The sequence below is a fragment of the Pimephales promelas genome, chromosome 15 (genome assembly GCF_988280905.1).
Source record: "Pimephales promelas chromosome 15, fPimPro1.hap1.1, whole genome shotgun sequence".
NCBI classification, from domain to species: Eukaryota; Metazoa; Chordata; class Actinopteri; order Cypriniformes; family Leuciscidae; genus Pimephales; species Pimephales promelas.
Genome location: NC_142783.1, coordinates 6,631,394 through 6,658,442, shown reverse-complemented (window position 1 = coordinate 6,658,442; position 27,049 = coordinate 6,631,394). Strand labels below are relative to the sequence as shown.

Sequence of the window (27,049 nt, the reverse complement as noted above, 5' to 3'; positions counted from 1 at the left end):
CATGTCTTATCTACTGTGTTCACCACATGATGATAACTTTACAAAACAAGAAGTAATCTACACGCTTAAAAAATGACAAAATCAGTTTGTGTTTGCGTGTGTGTGTTCTGTGAAATCACAGTTCTGCTGTTACGATCAATGCGGTCAAACTTTACATTCTTAATGTGAAAAAAATAAAAAATAATATAAAATTGAATAAAACATGTGTCTGTAGTAACCATTGGCTATACAGAGTTTACAAAATAGATATTCTAATATTCTCTATTAAGAAAACTAAATAGGCCAATAAATAAGCTGATGTTTCCTGATTGAGCAGTTTGACCTATTTGAGTTTGAAGTATATGTCACTATGTTTACATTATGTTCTGTTGTGCTTGCAATAGCAATCAAGATAATAAATGTTCTCCCTCTAATGTAAACAAGTACATATTTCTATTTGTCTTGTTTTTGTAGGCTTTGTACTCATCTTTAGACATTTTAACTATGGACTGTGCTTAGTGTCTTTTTTAAGTATACTGGGCATGTTTATTGGGTTACATTTTATCTGTAGAAATTGTAGGGGGCCCAAAAATTTTGGTTTCCATAGGGCCGAGAACATCTGGCGCCACCCCTGTTTCTATGGCATCGCTGTTGAAGTGGATTTGCTTATTGTAGAGTTAACGAAAGTGATCATGAGCGTTGTAATTTGAACCAGATGTCATAATAGATGTCAGTAGACCGGGAAGATTTTAAAAAACGATCGCTTTATTCATACATCTGCAAGATCTTACCTATATGCTGTGAAAAAACAAAATGGAAAACAGAAAACAAGCATTGTGCCGAAGAAGGGCAGGGTGATATAAGGTATTTATATTGATGAAGGGTTGGTGTCGTTTTTGTAGCATTTTAGCACTTGAAATTCCATCGTCTTAAAGTCAATGTTTTTTTTTTTTTTGTTTTGTTTTTTGTTAAACATATATGATGCGATCTGGGAAAACCCGTCGGATGTCACACTGGTACGTTTTCAGTAAGGTCTAAATATAGATTGAATGTCAGTCCTGATCCCTAAACCCACCCCTAAACCTACCCAGCTCCACCCCCTGATCCCTAAACCCACCCTAAACCTACCCAACTCCACCCCCTGATCCCTAAACCCACCCTAAACCTACCCAACTCCACCCCCTGATCTCTAAACCCACCCCTAAACCTACCCAACTCCACCCCCTGATCCCTAAACCCACTCCTAAACCTACCCAACTCCACCCCTGATGCCTAAACCCACTCCTAAACCTACCCAACTCCACCCCTGATGCCTAAACCCACCCCTAAACCTACCCAACTCCACCCCCTGATCCCTAAACCCACCCCTAAACCTACCCAACTCCACCCCCTGATCCCTAAACCTACCCAACTCCACCCCCTGATCTCTAAACCCACCCCTAAACCTACCCAACTCCACCCCCTGATGCCTAAACCCACCCCTAAACCTACCAAGCTCCACCCCTGATCCCTAAACCCACTCCTAAACCTACCCAACTCCACCCCCTGATCTCTAAACCCACCCCTAAACCTACCCAACTCCACCCCCTGATGCCTAAACCCACCCCTAAACCTACCAAGCTCCACCCCTGATCCCTAAACCCACTCCTAAACCTACCCAACTCCACCCCCTGATGCCTAAACCCACCCCTAAACCTACCAAGCTCCACCCCTGATCCCTAAACCCACCCCTAAACCTACCCAGCTCCACCCCTGATCCCTAAACCCACCCTAAAACCTACCCAGTTCCACCCCTGACCCCTAAACCCACCTCTAAACCTACCCAACTCCACCCCCTAATCTCTAAACCCACCCCTAAACCTACCCAGCTCCACCCCTGATCCCTAAACCCACCCCTAAACCTACCCAACTCCACCCCCTGATCTCTAAACCCACCCTAAACCAACCCAACTCCACCCCTGATCCCTAAACGGCACGCAACTACAACGGCACGAAAGTTTTTATTTATTTATTTTTATCCAGCGTTATCGTGCGGAGTGATGCGGAGCACAAGAGAACAACAGAGTTTGAAGCTGCTCGCTTAAAAGATCTTGCTCGGCTCTCAATAGTCCAATTTCAAAACAGTTTTCACAGGATGAATTTTGAGTTTGTAAGCTTTCGAATGATACCTAATCTATGATGATTACTAAAATATGTGATATAAAAAAAGCAATAAATAAAGAGTGCCAGTTGTCCCGCTAACAATACATGACCGTTAATTAAACCTGTTTTACTAAAAATTCAGTTTATGAAAATCATTGCGATCAGCCGACTTCAGATAACCATAACTTTTGTTACAGACAAACGATAAAAGAAACAAAGACAGATTTGGAAAGGGCTTGAACCCAGCTTTAATATGGTCTCAAAACCTGTAATATGTCAAATTTCACCATGTGATGGGTTTTCCCAGATCGCATCACACACATAATAAAGTAAAAACCACGTCAAGATGGGTCCACGTCATTTCTCAAGTTTTAATCTACGAAATAAACTACACAGATAATTACATCAATAAATATATCAATAAATAACATTAACTACCAAGTCATGACCTGAAACCAAAACCATTTCTCTGCAAATTTGTTGAACCACGTTGGTTAATGATGTCACACACGTGTTGGAGTAATATTTTCTTTTAATTAATTCGTTTGAGATCGAATTGTTTTGCTATAAATTACACACATGGCATCTGAAGACAAATTCTCATTTTTCTCAGTTATTTTTCTTTATTTCCAGATTCACATTCACAGACTTGCTCTTATGTACTAGATCACACTCTTCAAAAACAGCAGCTTAAATCTCTCAACAAACTCAAAGTTTATAATTGAAATTAAAAACATAGATTGTGTTGAATTTCAACTTGTTCATTTTAGACAGGAGTTTTTAAGTCAATAAACAAAATGAAGTCACGCAAACAAGAAACTCTGCTTCTTACCAGAGGTCGAGAAAACTTTTCAATGCTGTTTGCGAATGTACATTGGTACTGGTTTTGGGAAACACTGACTCGTTCAACTATGCTGATATTAATGATTGTGACCATAGTTGAATGCTTTTGGGAAACTCATCTACTCACTAGTCACTTTCACAGCCTCATCGTGTTTATAATCGCGCTCTTGCAAACTATTCTAACTCAAACATTCAGGGAAAGAGTGTAATGCTGTGTAATCTGATGGAGTTTTGGTTCCTTGCCACTGTCGCCTTGCTTTTGGCCTGCTTAGTTGGGATTATTTATTATTTAATATTTAACAATATTATTGATCTGTGTTGTACTACTTTCATGTTATCACTGTGAAGCTGCTTTGATACAATCTGTATTGTGAAAAGCGCTATATAAATAAATGTGACTTGACTTGACTTAATGCTGGTGACGCTAAAGTCATGTGACTGTGGTGTAGCTTATGTTTCAGATTTGTTTAGTTCTAGCAATTGGATTTTGGCTTTAAAACGTATTAAAGTTGTGTTCATGTGTGAAGATTATCATGATGAATAAACATGTTAACTAAGTTATACTGTTAACTCATCGATTTGATTAGAAAGCATCACATCTGGTCGACTCGTGCGGTCGCATACGGTTCAAATATTTCAAAACAGCCGAAGCTCAAATTAGATCTGAAAATTCGTACTGATATTTGCATACTATTCTCCATTGGACTTTGGTCTGTTTTTCATCGAGATAGTGGAAAAGGTGGATAATAGGGGTGGAGCCGAATCCGAATACGGTATTTGGAAAGGCACAAATAATGTGTTTTTTACGAATACTTATTCCGAACAAATACTTAAAAAAATATTTGTATTCGGGAACAAGAAATACTTTATATCAAAAAGCTGCGTTCCTCACGAGACCGCAGTGCGCGAGTTGAGTGAGTGACGTTCAGGAAGAGGTGACTGACACAGGCTGCTCCACACAGCAACAGAGAGGGCTCGGCTGAGCGAAAAAACACTTAACTGCATCACTATTTTTGTTGAATAGATGTTTGTACCTTAACTAGGTTCCGGAGGCAGTTTATAAGTTTCGGGAAGCGGAGTTTGATTGGGAGTATATTCCATTATTGACGTCTGCAGACGGGTGCTCTCATGTTCGCTCTGTTTACGTAGCTCTGTTAGCTCGGTAACAGTAATTATTTGTTTCTTATATGGCTTGGTTGAATTCTAATGTAGAATGCGGTCTGTTAACACACTGTTGCCATTAAAAACAGAGCGTTGCCATGGATTCTAAACATAGAGACTTTTTAGCGGAAGCGATACAATCGTTTTTTTAAATCAATAAACTCCTTTTTATATCCATATTTTGAGTCAAATTATTGATTTATTTGGGCTTCGGGCTTCGCGTCGGGCTCATCAACCTCCTCGCTATACATTACCCCTAACTTATTCTGTCTGTTCAGCGTCCTCCACCGTGGTGTTGGGGTTCATAATGTTCACAATTTTATTTCATTAGTTGTTGGTTAAACCATGGTTCATGAGGTAATGGCTGACTATTTTCTTTTCAATGACTTTTCTTGTTACATGTTCATTGCTGGATTTATAGAAAAACATCAACCAATATTGCATATCCATAATTATTATAATGGATATAATTAAAGAATCCATACACTATAAAGTAAATTAAAGATTTTATGCCTATTTTGAATTTTACTCGAATACAAATACAAATACTTTCCCCCCCCTGAACAAATACAAATACAGATACAAATACCGGCTGCTTTGCACACCCCTAGTGGATAATAATGTCAGTTTGATGACAGACATTCAACAGTTTACAACTACAGTAAATAAACTATCCATTAAACTTTTACCTCAGTGGAAAAAAGAACAATCGCACAATGACTTTTCTTCATGAGCGACCAGTAAGTCTTATTGGTTACAGTAATACTACACCTTTCCTCTCCTAGAGCCTGAAGAACTAATATATCAGTCATGTCTATGAACTAGGCAGGGGCAAGAGGTTCTCCCAAGTCCAAGTATGAGAATCAGTAACCGTGAACGCCATTAAAAACACAGCCTAAAACATAGATTCTGTTACACGATCACATCAAAGCACAGCCTGAATGTTGTGTAAAGAGCATTTTCACCCACCCGCAGTGGTATTTTAAGCTGAAGTCAAACAGAGGACACACTCTGAGGATTTCTAACCGCGCTCTCGTTCGGCTCGTGCCGTCCTTTGATACTCAATCCCGAGCAGGAAATATGAAGCGCATTATTTCAAGTTTTCTCTGCCAGCTCAGATAAGACAAAATATTAGCATTGTGTTTTTTGGCCACTCCATGTCACGTCTGGAGAAGAGCCGTGAAAGCGGAGGGCTCTATTATTCCCTCTACGCTGCGCTTTAATTACTGCCTTTTCTTTCTAGATTACATCGCTTTCTCTGAGTTACCTATTTATGCATATTAATGAGCATTAATTACGCTCTTAATGAAACTATCAAAAACAGGCAGGCAGTTTGATGAGGCGGCTCTCCTTACGAGCAGGAGAGGACGCTGGGCCGTTTGAAGAACAATGTAGGAGAAATCCAATTAGGCAAAAGAAAAGGAGGGAATTTAAAGCCACGGCGTTTCATGTGCGCGCACGCACACACAATCGAGGATGTTTCTGGGGGCGGCGTGAGTGAGAGGCATCCTTCAGTCTCAAACACATCTGCTCCAAACTCAACAAGCTCTCCACTATAAAGAAATACAATCATCTCTAAACCAGGAGACAGTCAATGGGAAATGTCCATGTAACGAGACAAAGAAACTGAAAATTCAAGCTTGAGAGAGAGTTGAACTCTAATCATGGTTCGAAGTGACTAGTTGATGTTTGTGTGTGTGTCAACTAGACTTGGATCACATGGGTTCAGCTGAACTTGTTGTTTACGTGGTAACATGTCCCTCTGTCCCAGTGAAGCTCCTTGCCCAATGTCATCTTTAGGTACATATGATTTCAAATGTAATTTACAGTATAACGCAGAATGTCACGCAATTTGGAACATTTTGTATACATTTATTAAAAGCAAAGCTGTACACTTCATCAAATTGTGATATGTGTGTGAATATTAAACTCCAAAAAAAAATTGTTTAATTATGTCAGCATACTCTCTGAGATTTTATGTGAATGAGCGGCACATGTTTGTGATCTACAAATAATCAAGCTAGAGACAGAATGAAATATATTACTATTGTCCAGTTGAATGTACTTTTCATAGTAATAAGTCATTAGTAATAATATTCATATACATAGTCATTAGTAATAATAATTACATTTTAGCAAAACTAAAAAAAAAGGTCTTTTTAAGGAATATCAAGATGTTTTTCCATGTTTTAATTTTAACAGTAAACCTCTGTTGGGCTGTTTGTTTACCAAAATATGAATAATTATAATAATAATTTAATTACACTTTAAAGGGTTGATAAAACTGTATTGTTACTGGGAAATTAAATGTAATGTTTTATACCTTTAATTAATTGCCACAGTTTTTGATAGTAATACAAAAAAAAATAAATAAATAAAATAAAAAATAAAGCCAACAGAAAATGTATTAGTGCCCTATTATTATATATTATAAAAAACTTTAATAACCTATTATAATGTTGATTTGACATGCTTATTGATCATTCAAATTTAATTAAACCATTAAAACAAAATCTATAAGAATTAAAAAAGATTTTTAGACATAACACTTAATATAAATAAATTTCATAAGGCCCTAAAAATGTTTAATAAAATGCTGTTAAATTGTATTTTCATGATCGATTAGACATGCTTTTTGATTCAATTATTATTATTTTTTATCATTAAAACGGAAAACAAAACAAAAACAGAATTTGGGATACAATAAAAGAATTTGAATAAATAAATAAATGAATAAAACCCTACAAGGAATTATGCAAACAGACGTTATGAACCACCGTGCCGACAGCTGCGCTCATGAGTCCTGAAGCTAGCTCTGACCTGAAGCTTTCTGCCTGACGTTGTTGCGAGCTTTCTCCACCGCAGGAGCTCCAGTGGTGGTGGCGCTGCGAATCCTCATGGGCTCCTGAGTGCCGCTCTGCTCCTCAGAGGTCCTCCAGCTCAAAGAGAAGGTCCGCCCGGTGTCTGCTGACTTCTGGGAGTCCTGCACCACTCCTGAAACACGCACACACACGATGGGGTTTCATGTTTTATAGGGACATTCCATAAACAATTATTTTTATGCTGGATTTACTCTCCCCTAAACCTACCAATAACAGAAAACTTTCTGCATTTTTATATTAAAAAAAAGCTGTTTTATATTAATAAGCTGTTTTGAATTTTGGATACTGCCATCTTTTTGTGGACATTTTGTACGTGTCTCATAACGTAGGGTTTACCAACACACTCAGATTCAACTGTATTTGTTACCTTAAAAATGGTGTTCACAACTCACTTTTTATGATATCTGAGTAAAAGACATTCCATTTTAAATATTGAGTTCATTGACCAAAAGGAAAGCCAGTGGCATTTTAGAGGAAATACATTAATATCAATATATTTTATACAATACAGTGTCAAATATAGTGAAAACTTGTGATGTGCACGCACTGACGCACTGCGCAATGGCGTCTATTTTTGCGGCATGACAGTACATTAATTATGGTCAAAATAATTATAGATTAACTTGCCTTTAATTGAAGCAATTTAACCATAAAAGTGTGTAAGTGAAGTCTGATGTGTCTCACACAGTTGTTGCATGACATTCAGCATTGTGTTAAAAAACCAAATTCAAAACAAAAACACTATTGCACTAGGAGTTGCAAAAAACACAAAAGCACGTTTAAACTAAATTATATCTTAAGTTTGAAGACAAATGTAATCATACAAACTGCAGGACACCGCATGTTATATGCTTTAACATGTCACACATGACCAAACGTTTGGAATACTTAAAATGTTTAAATGTTTTTGATCAAAAATGTCAGTAATATTGTGAAATATTATTACAATTTAAAATGTTTTATATCTATATAGATATATCAATATGTCTATATGAATATATTGTAAAGCGTAATTTATTCATGTGATCAAAAGTCTTCAGTGTCACATGATCCTCCGGAAATCACTCTAATTTGCTGATTTAATGCTCAATAAAAATTTATTATGATTGCTCATAGTAGTGCTGATTAATATTTGTGTGTAAATCATGATATATTTTCTATACAGTAGTCAGCCTCAAGCTAAGATGCAGTTTTGCTTATTTTGAATAAGATTATAAAAATAAGATATCCTTTATAGACTATTATATAATGCACTGCCCTAATGAATGCATTATTAATGCATGTTTTTCGTTTAATATTTGTGAGTAAAACAGGTGTTTGAGTACAAAACTCAAGCTACATTTTAGCTCCATCAGCCCGCCCAAATACACTCTGTGTAGTTTACACACACACACACACACACACACCTCTGCCACGCTGCTTCTTTTTCTTCTGCTCTGAGAGTTTGTCGAGCGGCAGGTTGTGAAGTTCGAGGCCGTAGACGTAACGGGCCAGCACCGCAGTGAGAGAGTCCATGATGCTGGCCCACTCGAACACCAGCTCCTCCCAGTGGCTGAGAGACGACAGCACAGCCAGCAGGTCGTCCCACAGCTCACGGGATATAAACACCGTCAGGTTGGCCCGCACCCACGCCACAAAGATCGTCTGCAAATGACAGCAGCAGCACACGAATCAAACATCAGATACAGTCACAGCCAAACCACCATCAACTATATCATCACAAGCACCTCCAACAATCTTACACACACACGTCTTGTGCTTTTAAAGATTTTACAGATGTACAGATTTGGTACACCCTATACGAAGACATCTTTAAGGAATTTTAGAATTAAAGAACATTAGCTTGATGTTGAAAATCATTGTTCAATTCGATTCTGTCAAGATTTTACGACAGGATCATCAGAAGTATACTTGCTAATAGTGAGTGAACACTAGCATACAAAAGTTTTCAATTTCCATTCAGATTTTCGAACCGTTTTTGATAACATTCTCTTATGCTCACCAAGAATGCATTAAAAAAAAAACTGTCCTATTTTAATATATTTTAAAATAAAAGTAGCCGATTATATTCCTGTGATCAAAGCTGTTTTTCCAGCATCATTACTCCAATCTTCAGTGTCACATGATCCTTCAGAAATCACTCTAATATAATGTTTTGCTGCTCAAGAAACATTTCCGATCATTATCAATGTTGAAAACATTTGTTCTGACTCATATCTTTTCGAAAATATTTTTTTATAATGAGATTTTATGAAATTATATTGATACATTTTTTCCAGTACTCTTTTGATGAACTAAATGCCGTAGTAATGCCATAATATGTTTAAAGAGAGATGTTTAAAACAAATATCAAGTACCCTTACAATAACTGTTCTGTTAAGCCTGGCTCACACTACAGGACTTTTAAAATCCTAACAGATTTTGAAATCTGGTTGCAGCTCACACTTAAAGAGAATCTTTGCAGATTTTCTTCCCTCAAATCTTAAACATGCTCACACTACAAGATTTGAAAATTGCGGTGCATCACACACTACACAATGTTATTAAAATATTGTGCCAGAGGAAGTGGCTCACGTGAAAAAAGCTGTCCCTCATATCAAGTCATATTCGTGAAAAGGTTGCCGTGACCAAGGAAAGAGAACTTTTTTTAATCATCCTTTTAAGATTTAAGGTTAGGATATTTCTAATGAATGGCGTCAGCTCTGGTCAGTACAATGAAAAAATGCAATTGATCTCAATGAAGTGAAGTGAATATCAGTTTCGCGTTGCCCATGCACTGCAATGCTGCTGAGCCTTGTAAAGTGGAGATCAAAGTTAAAATGAAATAATAAAATAAATAACAGCTTGTTTTATTACATCTATATTTGATTGAATCTGCATTTTTTACATTTCCGTTGAATGAACAGTTTAATGACTCACTCAAAGACAGTGCCTTGTCGCCACCTCGTGGCGTAACAATGTAACTGGAGAGACGAGCAATGCCGAGTGGTAAAATAAAAATATCAGCAGAAAGCGTTTAGTAAAGTGAGATTTGAGGATCAAAACTAACTGTTATATTATAATGGCATAAAAATCATACTGTCAGGGGTATGTTCTGTTATTTTATTATGTGGACCCTTATTTTGACATTGTATCTTCTGTTTACTCCACTTCAATGCGCTATTTAGTTTCGATTTTTATTACTGGACATATACTCGTCTTCGTGCCTGCTGACCACAGCACAACACTTTTTTATTTAGCAATAAATAAATAAATGAAGATAATACTGCATATTGCGCTGTTGAGTCACTCAAAATTACAACAGTAGACATTCCTTCACCACGAGAGTTTTTTTTGGTCATAAATGTTAAACGAATGACAAAAAAATATATATTAGGCAAACTAATATAGTTTTGTCTAATTTTGCCATTTTGAACTGAAAATAGGCCTATGTAACATGTAACCTAGTGTAATAGTTTAGGCTACTGTCATTGTGAGGGGACAAGAAACATGAACAAAGCCTTTTTCATCATGTTAGGCAAAGGATTAATAATGAATGTGTGTGTACATATACAAATTGTAGCCTTTAGTAAATTAAAAAAGCCAACTTTAGGAGGGGAAGAGACAGGGATAGATAAAAACAAAGAGAAAAAGAGTGTGATGCTGATGAGGAGAGAAAAATAATCAGCTGCCCACTGACATGGTTTTAAAGCTGTTTTTTTTTTTTTTTTTTGCCTTCACAACATCTTAAAATGCACATCTTTAGTTCAGAGAAATCCAAAATTTTCTCGGGGAAACCTCGAACCCCCTAACAAGCCTGCATAGTGATTATAAAACCATGAAACCAATCAGGTAATGAAACTAGTTAATAGTAAGCGTTAGACCCTAAACTAAAGTGTAACCTTTTCATTTTTGATTTTTTTTTTATAAAGCATACCCCCTAAATGAAAATTGAAGAAATTTGAAGCGGTACTGAAGAAATGTTGGTATCACCACATATTTAACATTTCAATACCAATTTGATACCAAAGTACTGGTACTTCAGACAAAAGTCTGCAGTATGATGCAAAAAATATCTGTACAGGTAAATGCATTTGGATTTACACGAATACACGAGAAAACATCGTTCATTTACATTAGCTGCCGACACTAACGATATAAAGCGGGCTGAAAATCGCCTGAAGTTATTCTTTAACCTCGAACTCACTTTGAAGAGGATGCTGGCCAGGCTGTGAGCGAACGAGTCTTTTCTTTGGTTCTCCTGTGGTCTCTTCATCACTGCCTCAGTGATCCTCAGCAACACCTGCAGCAACTGCTCCCTGAAACAGCCCACAGCCTCAGTCAAGCGCTTTCACACACAACATGCTGAATGTTTCTGAATGCATATTAAACCAGAGCTGCGCTCCACATAGACTGACCAGGTCTGGCGGTTCATGTTCTGCTCCATGATAATGTGCCGGTAGACGCTGAGCACCGCTCTGCACGCCTCCAACTGGTTCTCCAGCAGTTTGGGCACATCCTGACATGGCTCCAACAGGAACACGTTGGCAGAGTTGGTCAGGAACACCTAAGAACACAACAAACTATTCACTCTCTCAAACAACACTACCGCTCAGAAGTTTGGAATAATTAATATGTCTTTATGTTTTTGAAAAATAAAGTCTCCTGCTCACCAAGGCTGCATTTATTTGATTAAAAATTAGTAATGGTCTGACAAAGCGTCATAGACAAATCATTTCCAGAGGGGCGTCACCAACGGACGTCCCGGATAGACTTAAAACTAACCAGAGCGTTGAAGGAGATGACGTATGCAGAGTGGCAGGGAAACATCTCCGAGTGTTGTTCTTTGCTCGTTTTTTTAACAAAAAGGAGACGTTCAAATCGCTTAAAACAGACGCGATAGCTGATTCGAAGTGTGATGTTCGACGGCGGCATTCGAAGAGTGATGTTCGACGGCGGCATCCATCTTTGTAATGTACAACATGTGCTTAAAAATCCCAGCGCTGTCGTCATCGTGTAACATTTCTGATTGGTGCCTGGATTTCGACGGATTGGAAATGGGCTTGAATGAGCTCTTCAGAGCAAATCTAAAGTTGTCTGGGTTTTCCCAGGCTATCAAAACAGTAATATTGTGAAATATTATAAAAATTTTAAATAATCTTTTTTCTATTTGAAAATATTTGAAAATGTACTTTATTCTCAGCATCATTACTCCAGTCTTCAGTGTCGCATGATCCTTCAGAAATCATTCTAATATGCTGATCTGGTGATCAGTTATACTAAATTATTATTTGTTCTCAAATATTAAATCAATATTTTTTGTGGAAACAGGATTTTTTGGGATTCTTTAACCCTTATGCTGCATTACGGACATTTTTGGTCTTTTGCAGTTTAATTTCTTTGACCATTTTGGCTGTTTTAATGCAAATGGTATTAAAAATTTGGCAAAATTGTGACTTTTTGGATACATGTAAAAAATGTGATCCCATTTTGCAAAATATGTATAACACACACTGTGTAGATCAAATAGTAACACTCAGCACCATGAAGACCAAAAATGGCCCATTGAAACCCATTAAAACGTTGTTTAAATCTGAGGCTGTCAGTAATACATGAAACATGATTTTTGCACAAACATCCTTTCATTTTGAAGCAAAAGCATTATATTTGCATTATATAGTGTATTCCACCAGATCCGCCAGTCACTACATATTTATTCCCTATGGGTGGAAATGCACCTTATTTTAGGCAATAGGCAATGTTTAATAGGTGGCCATTTTTGGTCTCTAACGCGCCAAGTGGGATTTTTTGCAAAGTGGGACTGTGATAATCCAAATCTAAAGTTTTCTCTTTGCATTTAGTTTATTGAAAATAATTGAATTTTTGTGTTTTTTCCTCTTATACAAATCGATGGTTTCGCAAACAAAACTGGTAATTAAAGGGTTAAAATCCTGAAATTGAATACATTTTTGGTAGTTATGATGAGGACTGATGCTGGTTAAAAGATTTAACTTGGTAAAAGTGGAAAATAATAATAATATATAATATTTTAGGCAATGTTTAATATGTGGCCATTTTTGGTCCTTAATGCACTCAACGGTGTTAAAAATCTAATGCAGCACAAGGGTTAATGAATAAAAAGGTATTTGTTGTAAATAGAATTTATTAGCATATTATAGCGTAGCATTTATGATGAATATGAATAAATTCTAACATTATAAATGTATTTACTTCCACCCTTTATAAAATGAATGTGACCTTGCTGAACAAAAGAATTTATTTTTATTTCTTTCTTTTTTTTCTAAATCTTACTCACCCTAAAGTTTTGAATGGTAGTGTATCCCGGCTTCTACAAAATTATGAAGCAGCACAACCGTTTTCAACTGATAATAATCAGAAAAGTTTCTTGAGCAGCAAATCATCATATTAGAGTGATTTCAGAAGGATCATGTGACTGCAGTGATGATCCTGAAAATATACATTTAATCACACTAATAAATTAAATTTCAAAAGTTTCCCAAGTAGAAAACTTTTTATATTGTAATAATATTTCACAATATTCCTGTTTTTGCTGTATTTTTGATCCAATAAATGCAGCATTTGTGAGCATAAGAGACTTCTTTCAAAATCATAAAAAATAAATAATCCTAACTTTTGACCAGTAGTGTACATTCGGTATCTGCAGACAACATGCAACAGCATTTAACACCTCTAACATCTGCCTGAAGCACAACAGTCAATCACACATGAGAGTGTGTGTGAGCACCTGCAGAGTGGACTGGACCCCAGCCTTGACGTCCTGGTTCTGTTCTTCAGTCAGACAGCCTCTGCTGATGGCGCTGCTGAAGGAGTATGTGCGCCCCCAGCTGGACGATCGCTTGTGCCCATGAGGCTCCAGCACCTGAAGGTTTGATACAGGACAGGTAAGAGCGATCAACTTTATCCATCAGCATGAACCATATCGTGTGCTTGTGTGTGTGTGTGTGTGTGTGTGTGTAACCGTGCCTCCACAAGCACATTGTCCGTCTCGGAGACCAGCTGTTCTTCCTCTCCATCTTCCTCCTGGCTTGTCGTCTCAGGCTCAGACATGAATGTGGGTTTATCCTGAAGAATCCACTTCCTGTAGACTTTGATCACCTTGCGAGTGGCTGAGGCTTCACAGGACGGCAGCAGGAAAGCCTATGCAGTGACACACACAAAGATGATGCAAACACAATTGTAACGTGCTTTGTGGGACTTGCAAACTTTCTGATACCAAGGACTCCACAACATGTTGTACATTTATAGATGTTTCCAAAATGAAATAATGGGCTTTTAGGATATATTTTTAATTTAATTAAATAACAACAGAAAATCAAATATATTTCTTAAAGTTATTAAAAATTGTTAAACATTTTTTCATAAAACTTCAAGCAGAGTTGCATTATTATTATTATTATTATTATTATTATTATATATATACATTTTTATTGTAAAAAAAAAACAAAAGCTCTCAATTAATCTCATGACCAAACTAAAAGGAAGAATGAAACAGGAAAGTCAATAAGTTTAAATGCTGTTTGTCTTACATTGAAAACCCCTGGTCTGTAACACATATGTGCTTTCTGGCTAAAATTCGTAAAAACTTTTGTATGTGACTCTAGTAGAATAGCAATTATTTATTGTCATTCACAAGAAAATGTTACTAAACAAATAAATCGAGTAAATCTACTTAAACAAGCATTTTAACATGATGACTAACAGATTCTGGCCACAAGGTGGCAGCAAAAGACAGAGCATCTGAACAGGCTACTTTACAGTTTGGGGAACAAATAAACAATTAGTGATTAATTACACAATTAATTAAAAAATTTCATTATATACAGTACCTCGAAAATATGGACACTTCTTTTTAATAATAAAAAGCATAAAAGTTGTTACACTAACAAAAAAAAGGAACACTATTTTACAGTGTTACATGTTATATTACGTACATATGTTACATGGGGTTAACTTATGTGTAATTACATCCAACTAACCCTCAACCAAACCCTAACCCCCCATAGTAAGTACATGTACTCGCATGTACTGTTACAAAGACACCTTGAATCAAAGTTTTTACAATTGCATCAAATTTAATTGATAAAACACCATTGATAATATGAAGACTACAGTAAATGACTTAGTGATTGGACAGTTTTCATAGCAAATGTGATGAACTTCACCTGTGGTTACTGAGAGAAATTTTAAAATTACTAGCCTTTGTTTTTCCTCTAGAAATGTCATATATATTTGTATTAAATTTGGACTTTTAATTACATTTAAATTAGGGGTGTCCATGGTTAACCGGTTAACCGATTAACCGTTTAAAATTGCACAACCGAGTGAAACCTTTTTGCTCGGTTAAGTGGCGTCAATACATATTTGCACAAAACTTTTGAGGTTTTTTTTTCTGATTGTCGATAAAAAAATATTGCGAAATGACAGTGTTTCTATTAACGGTGTTATGCGACTAAAACATTTTTTTTTCCTTTCGCGATAAGCCATTCCAAAAATAATGGCAACGGACGTTGGTATATCACAGCCACCGCACTAGACATTATTATTATTTATGGAAGGAGACGTGGTGTGTCATCCGAGCATTAATGGCAGGGAAAGTCACAGAGTTTCTGTGTTTCTCCCTCATTTCTGCTCCGCGGTCTTGATTGTGGCATTTCTTTGAGGTTTTGTCTAGTAGGCTATTCCTTGTATCTTTTATGAATTTTAAAAAAAGAACTCTGCCTCGTATATGTCCGGTCAGTGTACTTTTGTGTTCATTCGTTTCCCCTTATTTAATCCGTAGGCCTAATTGCAAAACGAAAAATGAACGGTTGTTGTATTTTGTAAAACGCAGTTGAACACCAAAATGTTCATTTGAACTGTAGGACTACGTCAAATGCTGCGCAAAAATATATAGGCTATATATCGACGAATTTTCAGATATTTGTTAGATTTTTTGCCCCTTTAAACATTTAAAATATTTGACAAATGAATATGGAAAAAAAAAAAAGATTTTACTGGTTTTCTGAGGCCAGATTAGAACCTGGAAATGATTTTCCCCCGCAGTGCTGAATGAGAAGAGCCGTAACCACAGCCTACAGAAAGGGGATTTATAGGTGATTTATAAGATATAATAAATGTGTCTGATAATAAAATAACATAAAATAACGAGGCATTAATTGTTTATTAATAAACTATTGTTTTCTAAATCAGTTTCTGCTAAAAACAAATCTCCATCCCCGGATGCACCTTTAGAGAGAAATACATAATTAGCTGACTACATAATTACATAGTCAGAAGATATTGGCTTTCGATTCGAATTTGTTCGTTTTAAATTGGACATTTAAAGCAAAAGCTTTAAATGTCCAATTTAAAACGAACAAATTCGAATGCGGCTGTTTCAGTTCTCGCGCTCCAGTTCACGGAGATCATGAAGCGCGCCTGTTTGTTAAAGCACAACGTTTTCTTGTTATTGTGAGTTTACGCAAATAAATGTATTTGCGAATAATGTTTTATTATTTTCTGTATGACCAGAAATGAAAGAGTATTTTAAGTTGTTTCCACTGAAAGAAATGCAATGAAACTGCAAGTGTTCACATGGGCGTCTCGCAGCCTCCACATTAAGCACACACACTGGATATGCAGGATTATTTTTGGATAAAAGCGTCTTCTACATAATATGCAGCCTAATAAAATGTTACAATAATGATGATGATTATTATTATTTGCGGACACGGAGTTTTTGCGAAATGGACGTGTTGCCAATGTGCGTATTTTCAATGGGCAATTTCAGTTTGAAGGGTGATGGAAACGCGCCTACTTTAACTGCTCTGAACTTACCACTGCGTTTTATTTCTATAAATTAATTTTGTTTCAAATGGGGTCCAACCAGTTATTAAAGGTGTTAAAAATTAACTCTGTATTTTGAGGTTGCAGCGCGCACATGGTTAACCGAGTATTAACCGATAAGGGCCTCAGTTAACGGTTAATGAAAAACTTGAAAACGTGCAGCCCTAATTTAAATGTTAACATTTAATTCGAATATGATATGAATATGATGCTTTGTGATATGTCACAACATGATACATGTGTACTGTGAGGCAGTGGATGATATCCAGCCATAGACAAGTGTCTAAATAGTTTTTGGGGTCACTGTATCTCTAACCAAGTGGAAGAATGCGTCTAAAACCGTGCCGACATAAGGTGTCACACAGTCTCTGACCTGATGGAAGACCTCGTTGACGAAATTGACATTGTCCCGTGTGGAGAGCAGGATGGACTGCACCATGTCGTAGACGCCTCGATGCTCCTCCTCGATGCTACACACACTGGAGTTGCTGCCCCTGCGATCAGAGAGCGTGCTGCTGTTCGAGTGGTTCTTCTCCTGCTCCACAGGACCGTTGGACTCGGAGTCTGCGCTCTTCTCCTGACTGATGCCGCCCGCAGTCACAGTCTGAACACCAATACACACGCAACAGAGATCTTACTCACATTCAACTATTGATACACACTATATTAAGAATTACTAAGAGATCCCCTGCAATCAGTGTAAAACATGAGTGTTTAAACTCAATTGGGAAAAAAACTCTTTTAGTTTATTCTTAGCTAAAAACACTTAGTTCTTTCAAAAATATATGTGCTCATTAATGTATATTTACTTGGTTCAAGTAATAAAGTATTCTCGTGAGTGTATAATATGCCATTGAAAATAAATACGGGTAAGGGGTTCTAATGTCGGTCGCCATGTTGCCCCTCCATCTTGAAAGTACATTAGCCAAAGAGGGACATACCCGTTAACTCAAGCTTCGCCTTTCGCGTTTACGTTTGAGTTAACACTCATGGACGAGGTCGAACTGGAAGCCATGTTAATCTTGGACTACATTGGCCAAACGAAATCGGAATTGAGAGGAACAGAAACTAATATTCACTGGATGTTCATATACCTTTTCACCGCTAGATGGGGGTAAAAATCACACAGTGTAGCTTTAAATGTAAGTAAATAAATATAACAAAATATTTAATCTGTCACCATTGACTAGGAATTGGCCAACACGTCACCCTTTTGGTTACTGTCACAAGTTTGTACAAAGGTTATGAGTCGGGGATTCTAGAATCAGATACTTGGGATAATTCACCCATGAATTTCTGTCATCATTTACTCAGTAGTTCCAACCCTGTATGAAGTTCTTTCTTCTGTTGAACACAAAAGAAGATACTGATGGATCCCATTGACGTCCATAGTATTAAAAATAAAAATACATATGTACTACTATGGAAGTCAAAGGGGTCGTAAAGTTTCCCTCTAAAAAAACAACTTCTTATTGGCTCACACACTTCAGCCCCGTTCACACTACAAGCGACAAAGTGACACGATACCATCATTTCAATGAGGAGCGCGCGATTTCCGGCGACGGCGACCGGTGGGGCGTGTCTGGCGACACGATAAAGTTGAGATCTGTTTAACGTTATGCAAATGAAGAGCGACTTTCGGGAGCGACAACCAATAGGAGTGAAGTCAGTGGAGCGCGTCACTCTTCAGTGCGGAGTCTGACCGAGGCAAGTTGAACGAGAAGCTCATTTTAGCAGTCAGAAACTGCCCTATAATTTATTATATTTCTGTGTACATACAGTGGTGTTCACCGCACTGACCCCGTGACTGAATGGTTTCGGGAACCCAGATAGACCGGTATTTGCCCGTTTGCTGCAGTTAAAAAGCCGCGATGGCAAAGAGAACTCACTGTTTCTCGTTCATTTTTAATATTATGCATTTTATGTACTGATTCCATTTATATTTAGACTTTTCCTTACAAAATGTTTGTTTGTAGCGGCAAGAAAACGTATTAGTTGTCTAACATAGAGCAACATCCGTGAATGTCACTCACAAACATTACTAGGCAACCAGTAGCGGGAGCGCCCTCCAGCGCAGCCACTGGCGACCTGCAGCGACAAAGTCGCGTGTAGTGTGAACGGGGCTTTTCCGAAATCTTCCGAAAGACCGTCGATCACTGAAATCTCAGATGATGCTGAGCTAGAAGTCTTCTAAGTTTGTGCCAGGCTGCGTCTTTCTATTGACTAAAGATCCTCTGACTCCAACAGGTTCCCTCTCATCAAGAAAACATCAGGAAAGATCAACTGAAGCCTCAACAAATTACATCAAGACAAAATGTGCGAGACATGCAAGTATCCTTAAGTATCCTTACCCCTTTGTTAGAACTAATCTGATGGTTTGTTCAAGGCTGTTGATCTGCTCAATTTGAAACAATGCTGTAACGTTTTGCTTTCATGTATTCTGCTTCAGCTCTCTTTCCCTTGCTAAACTCAACTGTGTGTGTATGTGTGTGTCAGATTAAACTGAGTGTTTAGTCTACTTAATAAAAGTCATGTAAAGTTGTTCATGCTCCCTAATCATGCAGATTTTGGCTACATGCCCTGAATAGTACTGTACATTAAGAATGTTATTTCCCTCGCCCCCGATAATTATTAGGTGTTCAAGCACGAAGTGCTGAAAACCTATTGTATTTGCTAGAAAGAAAAAAAAATCCCCTAAAATGCATCGTGCAGCCCAAACCGTAAGGCCTAGAGACCTAGAGACTCAAATTGAGGAGAACCTATCAGAGTATGAGCCCGATTGGCCCATAGGTGGCGCTACAGCAACCAAAAGTACTATATTGCTCATAACTCCTAGACCGTTTGACTTAGCTTCAATGTTTTTACACCACTGTAATCCCTGGCTCAAGACGGACAAGATGTATATCTCGGATTTGCATTTGAGGCCAAAAAAAAGGTATGTCGAATCAATAATTATCGTAAAAAAGTTGAAATTTTACATTTGGTGGCGCTATAACCGTCAAAAACGTCTCATTCTTATTAGGTGTTCAAGCACAAAACTATGGTAAATCATGCTAGAATCATGGTAAATCATACTGGAACATGGTAAATAATGAAAATCACGCTGAAATGTGGTTTACCATGGTAAATCATGCTAAAACATGGTCTATTCCATCTATGATCTCAGTGGTTAAATGCTTGCTACATAAAACTTTATGCCTTTTGATGCTTTTGTGCTTAAAGGCCTGAACTGCTTGAACACCGCTAAATGCTGCTTGCAGTTTTAATTATTATTATTTTCAGAATTAAGAGATTAAAACAAAGCGCTCGCTGGACGACCATGTTAGTTGATTGAGGTACTGATTCTGCTACATCAAGTTAATAATAATACCTGACACAAATACGCATAATTAATTATGAGTTTTAATTAATTGTTCATATTTCCCTTCAGCTAATTTGCTACAGCAGATTTGGAGTCGCTAGCAATCAAACAATCCCGAACCCTGGTCGTGAAGCTATGTAACACAGCATGTCATATTATACATTTTGTCAAATTGTTTTGTATTCTTAAGCATTCGATAGTTTGCCACTCAAAACAAATTCAATATTAATGGCATTTGTTTTTGGTGCTTTTTTACTTTATTTTTTATTTTATTTTTGCAGCTTGACAGCAAGTGGTGTGGAAAAGAACAGCGTAAAAATTCTGCTTTTGTGTTTTTAAATCAAGGGCGTGAGTAAATGATGACAGAATTTAGGCTGAATTATATCTATAATGAAGGTGCCAAAAAAGGTTAACTTTAGGAAAATGAGATTTCATTTGAGGGAGAATGATATCTGTCCACGTAAGCCAGTAGACAGTGAGGCAGCGTACAGTAGATGATGGAAATCCATATGGTTTTTGGTTATCAAACTTCCTCCCACCTGGATAATCTTAGGAAGGACCTCTCCTCCATTCTTAGAGCTGCTCGTGGCCGAGTTCACATACTTCTTCTCCAGGAAGAAGTTCACAAGCCACGTGATGAAGGCCACACGGGGAGCCAGGTACTGATCCCTAGTGCAGTATGTACTCTCGCTGTTGCGCATCACTTGGATGTAGAGGGGCTTTGGTCTGTGAATGGGAAGATCTGAGAGACAGAGAGGGGAAATTATAACTAAAGATAAGGAATAACAACAGTGTTTCCAGTAAACTGCCTAGACAATCTGACAATGAACCGAAAATATGTGAACACTTCTCATAATAACCAGCTTAACCAGAGCATATCTGGAAGTTTGGTGTACGCTTTTATAAAAATGTTTCTTTAAAAGCATACTTTTTTGAAAGTTAGACAGTACTGAAATGACTAGGGGCGTGATGAGATTTTTAGACAGTATTTCACATAAGAAATCCTCGATTATGAAATAATACCAGAAAAAAAATTTGCAGGTGCATTCTACACTCTTGACATAGATCTGAAACATTGCGCATTTTTAAAGGGGTCTTCTTGCACAGATGGACGAACGCGCAGCGAGATCTCAGGACTGGTGGGAACATACAACACGCTCTCATGAAAGTGAGTGTCTATAGCAGGAATTTTATTTCTTGTGCCATTTATTTGCAAAAAAAAAGTTTTTGCTTGCATATGATGTGCACTGTAAACGTGCGTATTAAACGCCATAAAGTGTGTATCATGCACGCAAAAACAATGCGTGAGAGTTGGCAGCCCTGAATTAAGATATTTTTGATTAAATCTGAGAGCAGTCTCACTCCTCCATAGGCTTCTAAGGGATTGAAACTGACAGGCCCAGAAAAGTTATTAAAGACATCATTAAAATAGAGTACAGTGGCTCAATCTTTAAGTTCACGTAGAGTGACAGCGTAGGGTTGCTCTGTTGTACGTCACACACATCACTAGGGATGGGAATTGATAAGATTTTATCAATATCAATGCCACTAACGATTCTGCTTATTGATCCGATTCTTTAACGATTCTCTTATCGATTCCTGATAGCACTGTGTGGGAAAAAGTAGTCATAGGCCTATGCTTTTTTGGGGGGAAAACAATTGGTTTTATTTGTTTTAAACCTTACGCTTGACTAAGCAAACTGTACTTTTGATATAATTTATATAAAAAATGGAACCTTATTGAAAAGTGTTACGATTAATTATACACCGATTAAACGTCTCATGAGTTCAGTGTTGGAAGATCAGTTCAGTTGTTTTAACCATTCACTAAAACGAATCTGTTCAAATGAGTCATTAGTTCGCGAATTGATTGAATGCGTCATTATCGGCCGTGTGCGCGTTGTGTGATTATCCCGGTGGTTGAGACATCCCACAACTGTGTGTCATCACAGAAAACATTTCATCTTTTGGATCGTTTTTTTTTTTTTTTTCCGTTTATTTGAAGTTTGGTTTGTCAGCTGAATGTGCAGAACGCTTTTCAGAGAAGATAAGGCAACGTAGGCCTAGGGCTGTAGTACTCGAGTCCGGTCTTGGACTCGAGTCCGGACTCGAGACCGTTTTTCTATGGTCTCGGACTTGTCTCAGTCTCGGCCACTAGTCTTGCCAAATTTGGTTTTCAGTCTTGACCGAGTCCAACACTTTTGAATGTGTGTTCATTTATTAGGCAAGCCTATCAGGGTAACGTTAACTTAGAAAATGCCAAAATTAACCGATCAAGTGCTCACTACAAAGGAGCGCGTCTTCTCTGTTACTATAGTTACTAGCTAACGTTACTTAAAAATCCTGGGTGTTGCACACAATTCTAATCATTCCCGCAGGTCTCCCATTTATAATGCGGGATATTCCCACAACTGTAATCCACGCAGATTATAAAATCAAATCATTGTTTTAATAACTATCTGCCAGATGCAATTTCACAAACATCGTGAGTGTTCGGCGGTGCCACTTCTTCTCTTCTCTCAAAATGTGTTGTGGAAGGCAAGCATCAAGCGCTGCTGCGATAATACACACTCGCGTTCAGGAGTTGGGACATGACGGAATATTCACTTGCACAATCGGGCCAGCAGTGCATTGTGAATAAAGCTTGCCATTTGCACGTCTTTTTAAGTCTTACCAGTTTAACATTCAAGAAATGTTAAACTGTCAGTCCTCGCGCGCTCTCTGGGATGACTTTGCGCACATTCATAGAAAATCCGCCTCAAGAACAGCTGCCCAGTAACAAAAGTAATTTTTCATGGATTAGCTATATTGCTTTAACACTCAAAACTGTGTCAATTTCGGTCTTTGTGAGTATACTCTTAACATAGTCAGATTTGTCTTCAATAAGCATAAAACGCACGCCAGTATAATGAACACAGGATCCGTGCACTGGCTCTTAAAGTGACAGCAACCATATGTGTCGGTCATTGATTTTGTCGTATAAACAACAAAACAGAGCTTTAAGTTAAAGGAATCAGGATTAATAGCCTATGTGTTTAATTTATTTAGGACTAAAATACTATCCAGAGTTATTTTCCATTTGATTATTTTATTCAATCTATGAATACTAGTGTTAGACCTATTCAAAAACGTTTCTCTTTATTTGTCTTTATTTGTATCTTTATTGTATTTATTTGTGCACATTTTTTCAATTTAACTGAACAATTTAAATCAAGCCTTGTGTTGTGTAAATTCTTAACAACATTACCCCATTGTAAAAATGCAATGAGTGCAAACATTTAGGCAAGATAAATGTAATAATTTTGTTTGGCAAAAACGAAATTCAGGCCCTGAAGACTTTTTTTTTCCTGTCCTGGACTCGGTCTTGACTCGGACTCGAACCTTTTTTGACTCGGTCTTGTCTTGGACTCGAACCTCTTTGGAATCGACTAGTCCTGGTCTTGGACTTGTCTTGGACTCGACAAAGGTGGTCTTGACTACAGCCCTACGTAGGCCTATTTTAGCACTTCACACCCAGGTATAATTCAGGAAAAACAAATCTCCGAATGCTCCACATGAACATGCTGGTTGACTCAGAGCAGGAGCATCGATAAGAGGACTCGTTAACGTCGAGGGCATACAATATCGATGGATCGTAAAATTTAGAACCGGTTCTCGTGTGGAACCGGTTTTCGATTCCCATCCCTACGCATCACACACATGACCAGCGTCATGAGAGCAAAAAGTCACTGGCTGCAGTTCACTCGATAGCCACTAGTGTCGATAACAACAAGGGTTTCTGATTTCTACGTATAGCCCCTTTAAATTTGTAGGGATAGAATGTGTAAAAACTATTGTTATTAATATGAGATAATATGTGATATTATCTATTGGCTAGTTCTTGATGAACAATTAATGAAAATGTGAGCTGCTAAAATCAGATTTACAGTGAAACGTTTCGTGTCTCAAACGCACCTAATTGTGGCTTGTAGAGGTTGGTGTGTTTTGTGAAAGAAGGGAAGAGATGAGGCAGGTAGTACTTCTTGAACAGGGAAAAGAGAAATCTGAAGCCTGTGTCCTGGTTCTCTTTGTTTTTCCAGTCCAAGCTGGATGCCTGTGGGGTGAAAACAAATAGCAGGGATTTAGATTGCATCACGGCTATGAGAAACATGCAGATATCAGACTAAACACTGAAGTGAGCAGCTCTATCTCACCTGGAGAACCATGAACTTGAGCACAATCTGAAGCACAGAACAGGTGTGGTCGTCTGCCACCTTCTCTCCGGGAACCGCAGGCACCAGTGGGGTGATCTCCTCCGGCACAATCTTGGCTACAAACACAGAGTATGATTATTTAAAAACATCTGTGTAATTTATTAGCCAAAAAGATTTTAAAGCTGCTCATTTCACCATTTTTGTTATCATTTTATTTGTTTGCATTGTACAGTTTATTTCTTTAGCATATACACTATTTATGACCGAATAATTTACATGAATGATCAATGTAAAGAGCTTTTTTGTTGTTGTTTTTTTTTTTTACAAATATTATTTACTTAAAACAGTTTTTACTGAACAGAATATTATTTAGCTTGACATAACTAGAAAAGTTAATATGAATTAAATAATTTCCATGAGTTTTCCAGGTCTATAAGGGCGTTTTCACACTTGAACGTCCGAATCAAAGTTCATGTTTTGATAATTATTTTACTTTCAGAAAGTTTTGGTTTGGTTTCACACTGCAATTATGCGAGCACACTAAAGAACTTTACGCACTGACATCCTTGCGTCATCATCTATGTGGGCTGCATCTTGACATTGATCGGTTTAGTTAGTGGACGTTTGTCTGACGTCTGCGTGTTGTCAATTCGGCGGGTAACTTTGACAACATGAACGAACAGACGCATATCGTTGCAACTATATTGTTATTTTTATGGCACAATTACCTGCAACACCAACTATACACAAGGCTAGTTCAAATTCGCTAGTTCAAATGAACGTCCTCGTCGTGTGAACATTTTACTGCAACTTCTTATTACGTCATCAGGTCATACTGTAATTAAAAACCTCGTCTCCTCCTCTCCCCATGTGCTACCCATTTTTTTCCCCCCCGCTTTTTGGGAACCACCAGAACTTCCTGTAAAAGGTCTGAAAGTCCGAACCATACAGAAATGCTTTCACACTAGAAACAAACAAAACATTTTTTCTGTTTGATCCGGACTGAGGCTACCTCTTTTTGTCTGACTAAATTTAAACTGTTTGGTCCGGACCGTGGTCCGGGGGAGGTTTCACACCTATAATTTTGATTCGGACCTAAATGAAAAGTCAGAAATTCCGGACCACACAAGGTAGGTGTGAAAGGCCCCTAAATTACACTTAATTAAAATGCACTTATATATCCAGGTTCAAGGGCATGAGAATCCTGGTTCTTAAATACAAATTACAGTTGTTGAGGAAACAAATGTCAGTTTTATAGTTTTTAGCTATTTTCCTTATTTTACAACCCATTTTTAGCTTATTTTTAATCATTTTAAGCCATCTTGAAGCTTGAAGAGGCCCCATAATGGGCCGCGGCCCCTGCTTGAGAACCACTGCTCTATATATTTCAATGCAAGTCTATGGGGTTTTTTGATCAATTTGAAAATCGTATGTTCTCCACCTCTCAACAAGCTGCACAATATAACAAACTTGGATGAATCTTCAAATCCTAATCTTAAAGAGGCCATGATGTTGTCTTTTACAAAGTCTTGATTTTGTTTTTGGGCTTTACTAGAAAAGGTTTTCATGCTTGGATGTTCAATAAAAACACATTTTTCCCATATTTGACATAGACACAGCTCCTCTCTTCCCAGTCTGTTTAGTTCTTGTCTCTTTGAAGCCCCTCCTTTGGAAAAGCGCAATATGCTCAGAAATGATCTACTGTAATGAAAGCTGAGAATGAAAAAAAAAGAAGAAAAATGCATATAAAAAAGCGATACCTCAGCAAATAACACTACTGATGCTCCTACCCCCTCTAACAACAGGTAATCCTGCAGAGACAGAATATTCACATCACCGGTAGAGCCAGAAGTTCAGAGTGTGCTTTGTCAGCACCACACAGTCTGTTATGGTGTGCATGCTTAACTATTATCTTTGAGAGTCTAAATGAACAAATGGCTCACACTTTATCTGCACAATAAACTGGGATACAGAAAGCATTTGGACCATTGAAGCTCTGAGGCATTTTTGACATACACAAAAGTATAGACTCACAACTCTGCGACTTTTGATACTGTGATATAAATGCCGCTTCTGTATATTATTTGCATATGGGTCTTGCTCGCTTAAGTTTAGTAAAAAAGCCCAAAACAATTATGCTTGTTGTATTCTATTCCATGCGACCTTTCAAATGACATTTGAAACATGAATATCTGAGTTGTATGATGTTTTAGACACATTATGTTATAATTATAAATGTATTTATCAGCAAACTTTAAGCTTTCACATTTGTGTTGATCAAGGCAGTAGTTTTGAAAAATATGATTATTATGTTTTCCTTAGCTAGGCGGCGCCTGTACGGGGTGCTACACTCCATTTTGGATAGACTGCTCAGGACTCGTTAAAGGATTAGTTCACTTTTGAAAAAACTTTTGCTTATAATTTACTCACCCCCATGTCATCCAAGATGTCCATGTCTTTCTTTCCTCAGTCGAAAAGAAATTTAGGTTTTTGATGAAAACATTCCAGGATTTTTCTTCATATAATGGACTTCAATGGGAACCGGATGGTTCAAGATCCAAAAGACGGTTCATAACAGTTTCAGATGCAGCTTCAAATGTCTTTAAACGATATCAGACGATGAATAAGGGTCTTATCATGCG

General features: G+C 37.5%; 1 protein-coding gene across 5 annotated transcripts in view; it reads right to left on the bottom strand.

Moving 5' to 3' along the window:
- Window positions 1–27,049, bottom strand: part of ralgapa2 (Ral GTPase activating protein catalytic subunit alpha 2) — a 244,784-nt gene that overhangs the window by 136,812 nt on the left and 80,923 nt on the right. For all 5 annotated transcript variants that reach the window (XM_039651126.2, XM_039651128.2, XM_039651129.2 and 2 more), the window contains exons 7-16: window positions 24,408–24,523; window positions 24,169–24,307; window positions 20,754–20,956; window positions 17,227–17,457; window positions 13,992–14,165; window positions 13,753–13,887; window positions 11,405–11,553; window positions 11,194–11,305; window positions 8,414–8,651; window positions 6,946–7,119 (exon numbers count right to left, since the gene is read on the bottom strand). In XM_039651126.2, the coding sequence (XP_039507060.2) occupies window positions 6,946–7,119; window positions 8,414–8,651; window positions 11,194–11,305; window positions 11,405–11,553; window positions 13,753–13,887; window positions 13,992–14,165; window positions 17,227–17,457; window positions 20,754–20,956; window positions 24,169–24,307; window positions 24,408–24,523 (1,671 nt within the window). The remainder of the gene's footprint in view (window positions 1–6,945; window positions 7,120–8,413; window positions 8,652–11,193; window positions 11,306–11,404; window positions 11,554–13,752; window positions 13,888–13,991; window positions 14,166–17,226; window positions 17,458–20,753; window positions 20,957–24,168; window positions 24,308–24,407; window positions 24,524–27,049) is intronic.